Source organism: Vitis riparia, chromosome 3 (assembly GCF_004353265.1).
Source record: "Vitis riparia cultivar Riparia Gloire de Montpellier isolate 1030 chromosome 3, EGFV_Vit.rip_1.0, whole genome shotgun sequence".
NCBI lineage: Eukaryota > Viridiplantae > Streptophyta > Magnoliopsida > Vitales > Vitaceae > Vitis > Vitis riparia.
Window position 1 is genome coordinate 1,809,315 of NC_048433.1, and position 15,815 is coordinate 1,825,129.

At 30.3% G+C, this 15,815-nt stretch overlaps 2 protein-coding genes across 3 annotated transcripts; one reads left to right on the plus strand and one right to left on the minus strand.

Annotated features, from left to right (window-relative positions):
• Nucleotides 1-1,644: 1,644 nt before the first annotated feature.
• LOC117910196 (chromatin-remodeling complex subunit ies6) lies at nt 1,645-4,155 on the minus strand. 2 transcript variants are annotated; one of them, XM_034824264.1, is made up of 4 exons: nt 4,094-4,155; nt 3,328-3,502; nt 2,828-2,895; nt 1,645-2,201 (listed from the first exon to the last, which is right to left on the minus strand). In XM_034824264.1, the coding sequence occupies exons 2-4, from the start codon at nt 3,500-3,502 to the stop codon at nt 2,070-2,072; spliced, it is 375 nt and encodes a 124-aa protein (XP_034680155.1). In that variant the 5' UTR covers nt 4,094-4,155; the 3' UTR covers nt 1,645-2,069. The 2 variants fall into 2 exon arrangements, with proteins under 2 accessions (XP_034680155.1, XP_034680147.1); XM_034824256.1 differs by having other exon boundaries at nt 3,328-3,513; nt 4,094-4,154.
• Nucleotides 4,156-8,966: 4,811 nt separating this feature from the next.
• On the plus strand, nt 8,967-15,458 carry LOC117911912. The gene is given in 10 exon segments (XM_034826347.1): nt 8,967-9,076; nt 9,191-9,234; nt 9,380-9,520; nt 10,089-10,268; nt 10,489-10,560; nt 10,643-10,836; nt 13,222-13,384; nt 13,387-13,636; nt 13,913-14,097; nt 15,052-15,458. Coding segments are annotated over 10 exon segments (1,623 nt in total). The 5' UTR covers nt 8,967-9,056; the 3' UTR covers nt 15,426-15,458.
• Nucleotides 15,459-15,815: the final 357 nt, after the last annotated feature.

Sequence of the window (15,815 nt, forward strand, 5' to 3'; positions counted from 1 at the left end):
TCAGAGATTTGATGAAGTGATCTTTCTTCTACGTTAAAACGTGTCTATAACCATGTCTATTAAAACCCCTTACCCTAACCCCTGTAGGTATTGTTCTATCCAAGGATGAAAATTTCAGTTCTGAGGTCAGCGAAACGAAAAAGGGGGGCGAAATATCGACAGAAGAAATATCTGTAAATTTCACCAAAAATCAAAGAAATTTCAGTAAAAAGAGAAATATCGGCGATTTTTTGAAAAAATCGCCTCCAATTGGAAAATTTCGGAGAAATTCCCTTTTGTTTCGGTTTATTTCGGTGATTTTTTGCCGATTTTTTGAAAAAATTGGCGCTTGGCACTTGTTGTTGATCGGACGGCTCCCAGCTTCCCCGCATTGATTACATTTTTCCCAATTAATTAGTACATTTTTTAAATATTGAATGAATTAGTAAATTTTCATAAAATTAATTTAGTTTAGTTAATTTATTAACTTAATTAACAATATTAATAGTTTCCCAATTTTTTCAATTTTTTTTTATATTTTCATTTGTAATTAATTAGTACATTTAAATCATTAGTACATTTTTTAAATCTTCAATGAATTAGTAAATTTTTATATAATTAATTTAGTTTAATTAATTTATTAACTTAATTAACAATATTAGTAGCTTCCCAATTTTTTCAATTTTTTTATATTTTCATTTATAATTAATTAGTACATTTGAATTAATTAGTACATTTTTAAAATCTTGCATGAATTAGTAGAATTTCATATAATTTATTTAGTTTAGTTAATTTATTAACTTAATTAACAATATTAGTAGCTTCCCAATTTTTTTAATTTTTTTTTATATTTTCAATCGTAATTAATTAGTACATTTGAATTAATTAGTACATTTTTTAAATCTTAAATGAATTAATAGATTTTCATAGAACTAAAGGGTCATTACAATGTAATATGTACAAATTATTGATATTTAATGAAATCAAGTATTTCATGAAGCTTCATAATGAGTGTACAATTACAAAATTCATATTTCTTATCGACCGACATGATATAATTACATTTAATATCGCAAACTATATTATACATATATCAAATTCTTCAACAAAATAACTTTAAATTGTCTATTATATTTCTAATTACATTGATATGAGATTTTTCTTACATTTCCATGAATTTTGATCAAATTTTGGCATACCGGAATTTTTTTCCAAAATATCCGTCGATATTTCTCCAATATATTCGTAAAATCAAGTTACCGATATATCTGTGATTACCGATATTTTCATCCTTGGTTCTATCTATTTTGACCCCTAACTGACTATATCCATCACAACTCTTGACCCCTATAGGTATTGTTCATTTTGAGTCTACTAACCTCATGACTACAAAACCATGCTAACGCATGGATGATTTTGAGAAGCAAACAGAAAAAGAAAATTTACTTGGGTTGAAATGTTATTACACCATGTGGTAAGATAGAGCAGCAACTGAATCACATATAGGACCAAGAAAACAACAAAAGTTGAGCCAAAACCAGCACTAACTGTACACTAAGCATAAATAGGAGTCGGAAAATGCAGAAATTATGTACTTAACTCTCTAAAATAACTCATCAGAAGTAGCTTAAATGATAGAACTGCACATCCAAACACACAAACACAGACACAAAGCAACCCATTTGAACATTTATTTTTTGTACCTGCTTGAATGTTGTTTCCTGATAGGCAAACTGAGACTATATAAAGCAGTGCCTAACAAAAAGGGGTGCACCCTATGTACAGCACACAGCAGAAATAAAGCAACCAAAGCTGTGCAGCATCTCTTCCTGCTTAAATTTTAAAAAGGGTTTATCAACAATATTCTTCAGTAACATTAATTTCATCTATCCAACAAATAGAATCTAAGTTGAGCATTCACATCTATAAGACTTAGCATATAGTCTGACAAACTTGTAACTCAACCACTGAGGCCACTTTACACTTCTAACAAATAATCCTCTCTATCCCTTCCACAATGTGATAAAAAGGGACAGAATGCAGCAGCATAAGCATGTACTGAACAATCGCCTTCAGATTTCTGCAACAAGTTACTTCAGTACAACTTGAGCATTTCTAAGAGCCAGGTACCTCTGAACACTCTCATTGGGAATTAGTCTTATATGCTTGAACACTTCCGTATTAGCATAACGCAGAGTGGTCCTTGGATCAGAGTAAGGTGCCTGTATGCGAAAACAGTGTTCTTATGAGTTCCCCCCAAATAGATCATTCAAATGCAGATTGAAATTAATTTTCCACATAACATTTGTGGTTCTAAATGTATCTATTACGTTTTTCAATAGAATTTGCAAGGATTTTATTTGGTAAGAGGAATTTAACCAGTTTCAAGAAATGCTAACAAGCTACTCATGGTTAGTACAACAAAGAGTATATGGGATAAAGGATACACTTTCACAATGTTTGTCAATGCGTGGACACGAGGGCCGGAAGGGGTGAAAACATCAGTAAAGACAAAAAAAGGGGGAATTATGCTTTAGTTCAATCACCAACACCTTCACATGATTCCTTGATATGACTACCAAGGCAAGCTTTATTAGATACCAATTGAACAATGTAACAGATCAAGATAAAATGTGGTGGCTGGTTCCTTTTAAGAAATAGGGGTTTTAAGATTCATGTCAAGTAAGAGAAAGGTGGGAGGATCCTTTGCTGTAACTTCTTTTTAAGAAGAGGAAGACATGAGTTTGTCATTTAAACTGAATTCCCTCTCTTCCCAATAAAATCAATGCTTTTGTTTTTTTTGCATATGATGACCCAGAGTCCATAAGTTGTCAGGACAGCAACATACCTCGAATCCAGTGATATCACAGATTTTCTTGCATGGATTCATCGAGGGTGGTGACTCAATATTAACATCTGCAAGACAAGATCAAGCGAAGATGTTAAAACTTATAAAGTGGAGATTAACATTAACAGTTCAAAGGCACTACTCTAAACCAAAGTTTCTACTGCTTAATATTTTATCATAAGTTCATGTTTGGGGTAATGGACTTTCCTTTTACAGCTGATGTCCAGTGCAGAAGAAGACATTACTTTCATCAAAGTTCCCATATAAAACTCAAACCAGCATCCAATACAATTTCACTCATAGTTTCAAACCATAAGTGGGTGAAACTTATAATGGTTGGTTAAAAATTTAGGAATTTCAAAGCTCCGGTAGAATACATGTGGAAAACTAATCAAACTAAAAGAAAAATTAACCATTATATCACAGAATAGACAATGCCAGCTTGTTCCATTTTTCCAAGAACTAAATCAAACATAAGTAGTATGTGTTTAGAAGCTCACAATTAGGTTCATCGGGAGGATAATTCTGGTAATTTTCAGCTTGAATGATCTGTTTCAAATGTTTCCAGTGCCTGCCTCTTGCTTGACCTTTCGGGTATTTCTCATGCATCTGAACCTTCTTGAAACTGAGGTAAGTTGGCAATACCATCTCTGATTCTATCACCTCAGGCTCCATCTGAAATCAAACTAAAAAACAAATAAATTACCACATCAGAATCTCTCTCCCTAAAATTTACTTCCCATGATAAACAAACATCCAGAGTTTCCTTCATTGGCAGTTGGGATAAATGCAGCTCAACGGGTGGATTTCACATTGCTGGGTTAAGAGAAATGATAAACAACTTCAATATACATTCTTGCTTCCACAACCACTCACAACACGTCTTAGTGCAGAACGCGACAGCTGTAATCCCAAAATGGCAAGCTTGATGATAGGGTTTTATAGTTTTCCTTATATGATTGTGAAATTCAATGGAAATTTTAGCCCTAAACCCCAAATCTCAACTTCAAAAAATCCCCACTAAACCCTAACTCCAAAACCCAAATTCTAAATCAAATCTGAACCCTAACGAACACAACAAATAAATTACCAGCAAAAATGAACAAACAGAATGATTGCAAGTTACAATTCGACGAGCATCCAAATTCAAATGAATCAGAATTAGCAAAAAAAAAAAAAAAAAAAACCCTTAAAATCTGCATCTTTGGATCAAAATTTCAACACCAAACAGTATTTGGATGAGAAATAGAGGGAAAATTTCCATACCTGTAAATGGGCCTTGTGACTCAATGCCAAATCCTTGGCAATAAGAGACGAGTGTACTGAGAGACCGGGTAAATGGCTTCAAAGGTTACGTATATAATTTCATGGTTCCTAATACGGCGTCGTTTTATGGAAATAAATTTTAAGTTTTTTCTATTTGATTAAAAAGATTAATAATAAATAAGTAATAAGTTAATAAAAAATTAAAACTTAAGAAATTTTTTTGAATCTAGGTTTTAATTACAAGTACATCAATCACATAAGTGGAGTTGGAAAAAAAAACAAGGGAAAAAAAGGTATAGTTGTTTCTTATAACTAAACGTTTTTTTGTGCTACATAAGTATTCTAAAGGAAGTCTTGTTGTAGGTGCAAAAGAAAAGGAACGACAATTTCTTTGGGTTGAATAACAAAATTTGGATGATGATGATACAATTCCTATAGGATTGCCATAACATGGGCTTAGAGCTAAAACATATGCTTTTGTTGAGAAGGAAACAACAATTGAAACATCTTCTTATTTGCAGATGTATCAATTTCTACACTAAAGTCAGGTAAAAATATGAAGAAAAAAAAAAGCAAAATATACTAAGGTGGTGTTTATTTTTTTACTTAATTCTAAATATAACGTTAATGCTTAATAGTGTTAAGCATTAGACTGTTTATTTTTTTAATATTTTATTTTTATTAAGCATTAAAAGATAAATAAAAATCAGCATGTTATTTTTTTATTTATAAAAAGCTAAATATTTTGACTTTTTCTATTCAACAAAATTTTTATAATAATTCATAAAAAAATAAAAAAACAAACGACCTAAAGTTTAAAATCAAATTACTTTCAACAAAAAACAAAAACAAAAAAAACCGACACTCTCTAACATTGTAAGTGAATAATTAAGACCAATTAGAACTAGCTTTTAATATAAGCAACCTTTAAAATTACACAAAAAAACAATTGTTTGAAGAGATTGCGAATGTTGAAAGTACAAGTGATGTGTTTATATGAAAGCAAATTAAGCTCTTATCGGTGGCATAAGTCAAGCTCAAGCTTTCCTTGCTTATCCAATTGATTGCTGCAAACTTTGGTGTTGATTAAATTTAAATCTATTTTTTTATGTGTAGCTTATGATGTAAATTATTTTTGTTTTTGACTTTTTTTGGTGACTACACTTGAAGTTGTAGTATTGAAACTCATGGATGATGATTGAAAGTCAAAAAGCGATATATTATGTTTTCAACCTTATAAACACTTCTTTTATAGTTGTCTTTTCAATGTGTTATTAATATATTATATTTTTTGTTGGGTCCTTAAAAATTGATCCTACAATACTGACGTAAACTAAATGATTGTGACACATTTTATAAACAAAACTTAAACTATAAAGAGTTTGTATAGTATGATCATGTCATTTCAACTTCATAAATAAATAAAGAGCATGATAATTTTTATTTGCATATGAATTTTATTTTGGCAAATCAAAACACCTAATTTTTTGAAACCCATTTCACTCAATAAATTAAATTTACAACTATTTTAATTATATTAGTTATGAAATACTTGATATTGTCGATTATTTTTTATATATTGATTTGACTTTCCTTCCATTTTTCCATCAAAATCAAACACGATAAATTAAATTCTTTTAGCTTTTTCTTGAGAAAAAATTTATATAATTTATGTCTTATCTTATTTTTTTTATTTTATTTTTCCTCTTTATTTTATTTATTTAACATTTTATCTGGACCTAACATAGCTTAAAAGTATATTTAGTTATTAGAAAGTACCAAGAAAAGGTAAAAAATATTTTTTTTTTTATATTTGGTTTTATTATGAAAAATACAAAAAAAAAACAATCGAATATAAATAAATTTAATTATAAACTCATCTATTTTTAATTTTTTTTATATAGATAGTTAAAATAAATAAAATGAATTTAAAATAAATATATAAAAATAAATTATTAGCTTTATTTTTTAAAACTTTTTTTAATTTTATTTTTTATTTATTTATGATTTTCTTCTTCATCCTCCTTCCCTCGCATTTTCTCTCGAGTTTTTTTTTGGACCAAACATAATATTAAAAGTCCTTTAGACTTTGTCATCAACATAAGTCATAGATTTAATCCTTGCAATTGCAGCATGGACGGTTTTGCAGATGGTGCCAATGAAAATGATTGGAAAATAAGTTGCCATGTGAGAAATGGAAATTGAAGAGAGTGACACAATGAATCATCGCAAGTAGACAATTGATCATCGGAATGTGCCTAATGATTGTCTCATTTAATATCATATTTTATCTAATCAAAGAATTGGTAATTTATTTGAATCATTATTTAATAAATGATAGTTATTGTTATGTTTATTTTATGTATATCTTTATTTACAAGATTGTCGTCATTATCTCACAAGAAAGATATTAAAAAAAGTTGAATTAAATTAAAATTTGTTAGAATTTTATATATTTTTAATCCTTTAGGACTTGTTTAGCAATTATTTTTTATAACAGTTTTCAGTTTTTCAAAACAAAAAAAATTATTCGACGATCAAAAACTGTTTTTTTTATAAGGAAAAAAAAAACGGTGTTTTTATATAATATCTTTTAATTATTTTTTAAACTTGTTTTAAAAAATAATTATACAAATATGTAAAATAATTAAAAATAAATGAAGTACGAGATATAAAAACTATTTTTAAAAATATTAAAAACATGTTAAAAACATTTCAGATTATTTGTTTTACAAAACATTATAAAACAATTTTCAAAAACTATTCTAAAAAACCGTTTTTCAAAATTGCTTTAAAAAATTGTTACCAAATAAAACCTTAATCTTTACCCGGAAAAATTAAATAAATGAAATAAGTTTGAAGTGGTATATAAAAAACCAAATTTATTACCTTTAAATCCTTTTTTTTCTTATTTTCCTTTAAATTTTTTGAAAATTAAACATAACCTAAAAACATCTTATTATATGGTCATCATAGAATTACAAGGAAAAATAAATAAATAAATAAATACAATAAACTTCTCTTATTTCATTATCTATAAAATAATTTTTTAAACATTTTGTCATTTCTAGATATTTTTTCCAAAACCAAACACATCCTAAATGATTTTCTTTTAAATAAAAATTATTATAATAAAGCGTATTGAATAATTCACAATATTTGTAATTTATGAGATATTTTTAAGGATATACTCATACTATAAATATATTGAATCATGTTTTCAATTAAAAATATTTTTAAAAAATAAAAAATAAAATTTGTACTCTTTTTAATTAATTAATTTAATTTTGAATTTGAGTCTAGCTAGTACTAATTCTTTCTTAGGAGGAAAGGTGATTATAAGAAAATTTTAAAACGTTAGTCCTAGCTTTCAAAATAAATGATGATTGAAAAATTATTGCTATATTTTTGTAAAAGAAAAAGTGATAATATTTTTTTATATATAATTTTAATAATAATAGCATATTAAAGGGAGATTTAATCATTTTATTTAAAATATGATCTTGACGATGATGTTTAAATTTTCAAAGAATGTCGACATGAGTATTATATTAAATTTATGTACAAAATTATTTTCATATTTGAATTTGTCAAATTATATTAAATGCTTTTTATTTTTACTAATCTAGTAATTATTTTTCAATTCTAAAATAATTTCTTATTATTTTTATTTATTTTTTCCTTTTTTTCCATAATTGTATTTACATTCACTATGATTCTCATTGAAATCCTTACACTATCATTAAGCATTAAAAATATATTAAGTCCCTTCTTTTTCTTCATTTATTTTCTTCCTATCTCTCTATAAATTTGGCAAAATAATTGATATTCTTGTAAATAAATAAGCATTTCCATCATATTTTTTGAGTTGAAATAACGAGTTAAAGGAAATAATGAGTTGAAAGAGAAGATAGAGACGTCGTCAACGGTGTTTGGAGTTATGCGATCGTATATTTTATAATTGTTTGACACTGTATTTTTAAACATCTTAAAAATATTCAATATTATATTTCCGAGTATCTTAAGAAGGTTCAAAACTATAGTTTGAGATATCTATTTATTATCCACTCTTCAAAGTTTTGGACACTATAGCTTGAATTTTTTTTTGTTTTGTTTTTTTTTTCTTGTTTCTATTGCACTATTTTACAATTTCTCATTTCCATATCACTTCTAAATTTTTCATAATTGTTTTACAACAATAGTTTTATTAAATGAGTTTTCAAACGAAAAAATAAGTTTTCACACACTCATATGAAAAAAAATCACAAAACATGAAGCAAAGTTTATAAAATACAAATTTTAAGCCTCTATCTAAAAATAATCAATATTTCATACATTTTTTTTGTCAAATATATTACATTTGACCATTTAAGTATTACTTTTTAATAATAGAGATACTACTTTTCACCATCGTGGACACTATATTTGATCGATTAGTGCACGAAACTTCAATTACTTTTAGAATATTTTTATTTTATGATTATTTTTATGTGAGCGTGTGAAAACAAACAAAACTTACTTTTTTCTTCAAAGAATATGATGTTTTACTAGGGTTTGTAGATAGAAAAAAAACAGGTAGAAAGAAAGAGGAAGAAGATGTGTTTAGAGAAAGAAGAATATGATAAAATGTTTTTTGTATTTTTTAAATTATCGAGTTGATGTATTAATAAGTTTTTAATTTTTGAGTAAATACGCAAATAGATACAAATACCAATTATATTTTTTTTTTAGTAAAAATGTTCTCATTATTAATATTATTATTTTTTTATAAATTTGATAAAAAAAAAAAAACATTTTTTATTTAAATATAAGTATAAATAATCCAAAAAAATTATTTATTTTATCAAATACCTAGCCGAGTGCAAGAACTCCAGGACACGGGCCGCAATACAGCCCGCAACGACGTCGTTCAGGAACTCCAGTTTCTTGCTCTTGAGAAAGTGCATCCCGCGTCAGCGCCTATATGTGCTTGAATCTCAATCTGTAAGTGTCACCGCTTCCACTTCAATATCTCTTCTCTTCGAAACTGCATTTTATCGTTCTTTCCCATCTTCCAAACACCCATCTTGACATTTTTTTTTCTCGTTATTTTTTCAGTTTTCTTGAAAATCAAATTTTCAGCTGTAGAGAGCTCCAGATCTGTGCGCTTCCTAAATCATTAATAACTTATTTGCCCTAAAAAGCTCTTCCCTTTTTTTTTTTTTTTTTGGGGAAATTGATGCGATTGTGAGAAGCCCCGACACCGGATAGATCTATAAATAATATCCTTTTGGTGTATTTTTTTAGTGGAATTTGTATGTGAATGTTGTGAAGAATCTGAAGATGAGACGTACCAAACAGTGATAATGGAGACCGAAGTTCAGAGGTCTGTATCTTTGCGGCTAAACCGCAGAGGAGATCGGAATAATCAATTTCAGCAAAATAGAGGTAATTGAATTCAGTTATAATTTGACTAGGCCTCTGTTTGATTGCTGCGAAAACTAAGAAAAGTAAAGAAGATGTTTCTATGGTTATTCCTTTTTTCCAATTAGTTTGTTCTTTAAGAATGAAAAAAGCTGCTTGACTTGGCCAAATGGTTTTGTTAGCTTCTGAATGATGAAAAACCTAATGGTTATTTTGGTTTAGTTCCATTTTCAGAAAAGAGATTTTTGAGAGAAGACCCCATTTTTTTTTATGTCTTTTTCCTTGAACAAAAAAGTTGGGACCTTATTTTGTCCTTTCTCAGGGGAATAAATTTGCGTTGGGAAAATGAGACAGTTTATTAAAAACAGAAGCAAACAGTGCCAAAAATGTGAAGGGGGGTGGCTAAAAAGGATCCATGGGACTGAATCAAAGTGATTGGGTTTATGACTATTGCTTTGAGTTTAGTCTGAGTCATTTTCCCATTGGCTCACAACCAAAGAGAGCTTTATGGGATTTTACATATAGAATTGCTTGACCTTACATATAAGTAGACCTTGGTGAAGCTATATTCAACAATGATGTGGTGATGCAGATGCTGAAGGTGGTTTATTTTCTTCAGAGAGGCTATCCCAAGACTATCCAATGAAGGCTGTTTGGAAGAGGGGATTCATTCGCCTGTTCCTTGTAGGGGGCATCGTGTGGATTTTACTCATCCTCACTGTATTATTATTTCATATCTGGTCTTGCCAATCTTCTTTTGCCTTTTTTTCAGGTATTTTGGAAAATAGGTTATGTGATTTCAATCTTGAAACACAATGCATGAATTTAAGTTGGAAAAAACCAATACATTGCAAATCATTGAAGTGAATTGGACTAAAATAGTGTGTGGGATTAATGAAAAGGTCATGTATAACTGAATTTTTGTCTCAGATCAAAATTTACATTGTTTTAATGGTTTGAAATAATTCTGAAGTTTTCTGCTTATTGTGCAGCTATCTGTAACAGAGAAAGCAAAGTATTTTTTGTGTTAGACAATATGGGACTTGTACCAAAGCCACAACATCGTAAGATTATAGAAATTTATCTTCAATAGAGTGTATATTTGTACTTATGATAATTGATATTCACTTGCTGATTTGCAATTAGGTTGTCCAATTCCCATTGCCAACGACCCAGACAAAGTAGTCATTCCACAGGGAAGAACCCCTGACAAAATTGTTCAAAATCTATCCTACATTGTGGAAGATAAGAAAAATGCATTTCAATCACCCCCACTATTTGGTGGCCATCAAAGCTGGCTTCAAAGGGAGAAAAGCTTTAGATTAAAGTCAACCATGAAGGTAATTGAAATATTCTCTCTGTACAGTCAGTTAGTTGAGTTTCTAGTTTATATTTTAACATAAAATTTTAGGTTCTTCATTCTTGTTTAGATTGCGCATGTTCTGCCTGAGAAGAAAGAAATTTAAGCTAAATTAGTATGAGGGCAAGTCCACGGTAATATCAATATATCCTAGTTTTTGGTTTTTGGGTATTCTCCTCATGGCTAAAGATCGGTGAAAACTTGAGTAGAAAAGCCTGAGGACCTTTCAACACACTTAGGAATTATTGTATTGTTCCCATATTACATTGAAATATTTTTCCCCTTGTCTCTAGTTTAATTTTGACCGAGAGTTATTTCACTGACTGATATCTAGATCTCCAAATTGGTGGTGCATGTCTACAATATTTGTTAGGTTCTAATATTGGTGAATTTATATGGTAGGATTGGCCCCTTTTTTTTCTTTTTAAATTACAGAATCACTGTAACTAGTTGTTTTTCCCACATGATGGATGAAAATTTTGCCTCTTAAATAAAATGGAAAAATTGTAAGTGAGTTTACAATATCAGAATGGACATCTTTATCACTAGTTAATTTAGTTCTAGATCAAGCAGAGATAATATAGCTGAAAAAAGGAGACCTCTTTTCCACCTGATCTTTTCTTCTACCAAGTTGAACTTGAACTAAACTAAAGAGTGCTTAGGGAAATTGGACTACTTTACTTCTCTCTTATATGAGATTCTTAGTATGATTTCTAGATGGCATTCCATATAAAATTTTGAGGTGTGTTAAAATCATTAGTCATGAGCATAGTTTGGTCTGCAATCATGGAGGAGTCTCAGTAGTGAGTTCTTGTTCATTACTTTTGTTTATTCCTTTTACAGAATGAACTTAAAATAAATAAATAATTATTAACATTGTTTGCCAAATTGAAAACCAGTCAGAGGACTTGATAGGATTCTAGGAGTTATACAACTAGAATGGTAGTACTGCCCATCTTCCGTTCTGTTGATTACAATATTTCCTATTGCTGACATGCATGATAGTAAATTGGTTCTTGGTAATTGAAAATATTGAATATTCTATACTAGGAATGTTCTTGTCACTGGAAAGACACCATGGCTTCTAGTCTAGTTATCTTAGAGGACTGAGTTTAGAATGTTAAGAGTTCTGGGCTTTTCAAGGCAAATAGTGATTACCACTGTAGTAGTGTTATCCAGGAAAAACAATTATCTAACTGTTAGTCTGCAGTTAGGATCTTATAGTTGTTTTTTATGAACCGCATAAAAGACCTTGTTTTGTTATGTATAGATTTAAGAAAAATGGTAATGAGTGATTTGGCTTATTACCTTGATTGAGTGTGAAAGATGTCTTTGCTCAGATTGAAATGGCGCCTTTATGTATTTTTTGGTCAGTTTGGAAGGAGAGAAATAGGTTAGCGTTTGGGGATGAGGATCTTTCGCTTCAAAGGTTGAAATATTCTTTTGTATGTAATATTTGGTTTTGGGTCAGGGGTTCCCTAGCAGAGAGTCATTCTTCTCTTGTAAGTTTTGTAGACTGGATAGGCTCCTAGTTAGGGAAGGTGGTGTGTATACTCCCTGTATACCTAGAGGGCACCGGTTTTTGGTGTTTCCTCTTTTCGTTTAATATACTTCTTTTACTTATCAAAAAAAAAAAAAAAAAAAGATGTCTTTGCTCAGATTGAAGAATAAAGACAATACTCTTGATAAAACTCACATATTTTCTGCTTCTTTTTTTCCTTGTAATTTCTGGGGAAGCTTCGTGAACTGTTACAAAGGTTAAGGGGATTCTTTGATAAATTGGAGTTTCCTTTTTGGGAAGCAAGGAAGCAACTAAGTGTAGTGGTCTTTGAGAAAACAAAAAAGGTCTGATAGATTTGGTCCATTTGGAAGATAAGGGAATGGGGTGAGTTTTAGACCTGTTTGGGTGTTTGTTTACATTTCTTTTTTTGGCTGGTTTGGTGGTGGGTGTATAGGTATTGTTTACCTTGGGTTGCTCTATTGGCGTCTCTTTTTTAATAGATCTTTTTCTTTACCTATCAAAAAAAAAAAATGGAAGATAATGGAATGGGGAGAGTTGTTTCTATCAAATTGGAATGAGAAAATCTTCTAATTCTTTTAATTATTTCTGAAAGGAATATATATGTATGTATGTATGTATGTATGTATGTAAAATTAGTTGGGATCTTTATAGCTGAAATTTCTTGCTTATGATATGTACTTTTATTAACTAAATGAAAAAAAATAAAAGATTATCTCTTTGCATCAGTGCTATTGAATTATAGAGCCCTAATTTGATATATATTATTATATATTGTTTGGCAACCTTGCCTTTTTTTCCCAGTTGGATCATTATGGTTGTGCCTTACAATGCTCTGCCTTTCAGGTGCACTGTGGCTTTATGCAAAATGGGGGTGCAGAAATGAACCCAATAGATATCACCTATGCCAAGAAGTGTAGGTTTGTGGTTGCATCCGGCATTTTCGATGGATATGATACCCCTCATGAGCCTTCAGATATAAGCGCCCGTTCTAAAAAGCTCTTCTGTTTCTTATGGTGATGGATGAGATATCTCTTGATTTCATCAAGAAAAATGTTACTGTTAAAGAGGATGTTGATGGGGGGTTATGGGTGGGTATTTGGCGTCTTGTTCTACTGAAACATCCACCTTATGATGAGCCTAGAAGGAATGGGAAGGTTCCTAAGATATTAACCCACAGGTTGTTTCCTGAGGCACAGTACAGCATTTGGATTGATGGGAAAATGGAGTTGATGGTTGATCCATTACTTATCCTGGAAAGGTATTTTCTTATGTATTTGTCTTAATAATATGCAAGTTGGATTCTTAACATGTGATTTTTTAAGATGAGCTTTTAAAATGTTATGTGAGAAGATCCGCACATACTTACAGTTCTTTCAATAGGTTGATTGTTAAGTTAACATGATTGAATAGACAGTTGATTGAAGAACCCTCCTGGTTTGGACCCATTTGGTCATTGTCATTCCTTAGCATTTCTTTGAATGAGCTAGATGGAGAAATAACTTGATAAACATAATGTGATATATGTGATTTGCAGATATTTGTGGCGTGGGAAGCACACCTTTGCCATTGCACAGCACAAGCATCATCACAGTATATATGAGGAGGCTGATGCAATCAAGCGGAGGAAGCGTTATGCACGGCCTCTTATAGATCTCCACATGAAAATATACAGTTATGAGGGTATGAAACCCTGGAGTCCAAAGAAAGGGACTATTAGTGGTAAGAGGGGAACTCCTCAACATATTTTGGTTCTATAGTTCTCTTTGGTTTTTATTTTAAGTAATAATCAGACTTGACATCAAGGTAGTAATAGTGAGGACACCTCATGCCATTGTACTTGTGTACTTGCTAAACATGAACACCACTGTTTGATTCATGGAAAATTCGAATGAAAATATAAGGGGAAGAAAATATAAAAGAAAAATAGAAGAAAAAGAAAAAAACTAGGGAAAATAAAAAATATATTTAAAGTTAATAAATTATTTTTATATACTATTTAAACTCGTTTCATTTAATTAAACCCTTTTGTATGGTGAGTGAATAATTTTAAAATATATTAGTTGTAACTAGTTTTAATTATATTTTATTTGCTTTGCTATTTTCTATAGTAATACCAAATATGAGAAAATAATTTTCCTTAACATTTTCTTTTTCTTTTTTTAGTACTTTTTTGGAACCAAACATAGCATATATGTTGTCTCGAGAAAGAGGGAAAGGATAATCATCTTTCTCCAGTTCATATGAATGAAGATCTTTTAATTCCTAGACTACTCCCTTCTTATTCTTTAGTTGAATATTTTGGTTTGCTGCCAACCAAAATGAATTTAGGAGCCAATAAACTGGCTTCCCTTTTGCTTCTGCATGCCTGAGCCCAGATCTCCTTTCAACTTATATGTGCTTCTTTCTCCAATCAGATGGAGTAACAATGATTCAAGAAAGTATTGGTTTAATTGGTTTGTAAACAAACCTTCTATTAGACTAGTACATTGCCCAGAAAGTTGAAAACTAGGAGAAAAAAATATAGATTCTTGGGGTTAACTTCTGCCAAAAGCTCTTGATGATGAATAGAAGCATCCTATCTTCTGTACTGGTTTATATTTAGGCAATATCTTCCTTTATGATTCTGGTAATTCCCCTATTATCATGTATCATTGACACATTTGTGAAATGCAGATGTTCCAGAAGGGGCTGTTATCATACGGGAGCACACTGCACTGAATAACTTATTTAGCTGCTTGTGGTTCAACGAGGTCAACCTCTTTACCCCAAGAGACCAGCTGAGCTTTGGCTACGTTGTGTACAGGTTGGGCGGTTTATTCAAGTTCTTTATGTTTCCAAACTGCGAGTACAATTCACTGTTTGTGTTGCACCCACACACACGAGAGCATTCTTCTGTTGTAGAGTGGGTGAAATCACTCGATGAATTTAAGACAAATAAAACCGGTTTGAAAGAGAGTAGGGGCGGATTGGGGTTATGGACTCCTTATTCTGGAAACCTGGATTCAGTTATCCTACCACCTGTAGCAAGAACATCAAAAGCAGGCTGAGGTTCAATTCAATGCATTTGGTCTTTCTTTTCATGCTTCTTTCTCAGTGATTCCTTTATTCTTCCACTTGTATATTGTTCTTGGTTGCTTCATCAGGAAGAATTTTGAGGGCCCATTGCTGGAAAAAATAAATAAATGAAATAACTTTCTATTCATGTGAATGAGAGAGTTGGAAGTTGGAATCAGTTTCCCTTTTTCCATTTTAGGTGTGGTGGGACTTGGGATGGTTTCTTGGATTCCAATTCCATGATTTAATAGGCTATGAAATGAACTGACTTTGTGAAAATGACTTTCACATTCCCACTCTTTGGTTGGGGAAAATAGAGGTAAGCAAAAAAAAAAAAAAACTAGCTTCATATATTTCATGTTTTCAATTTTTAAAATTAGAAA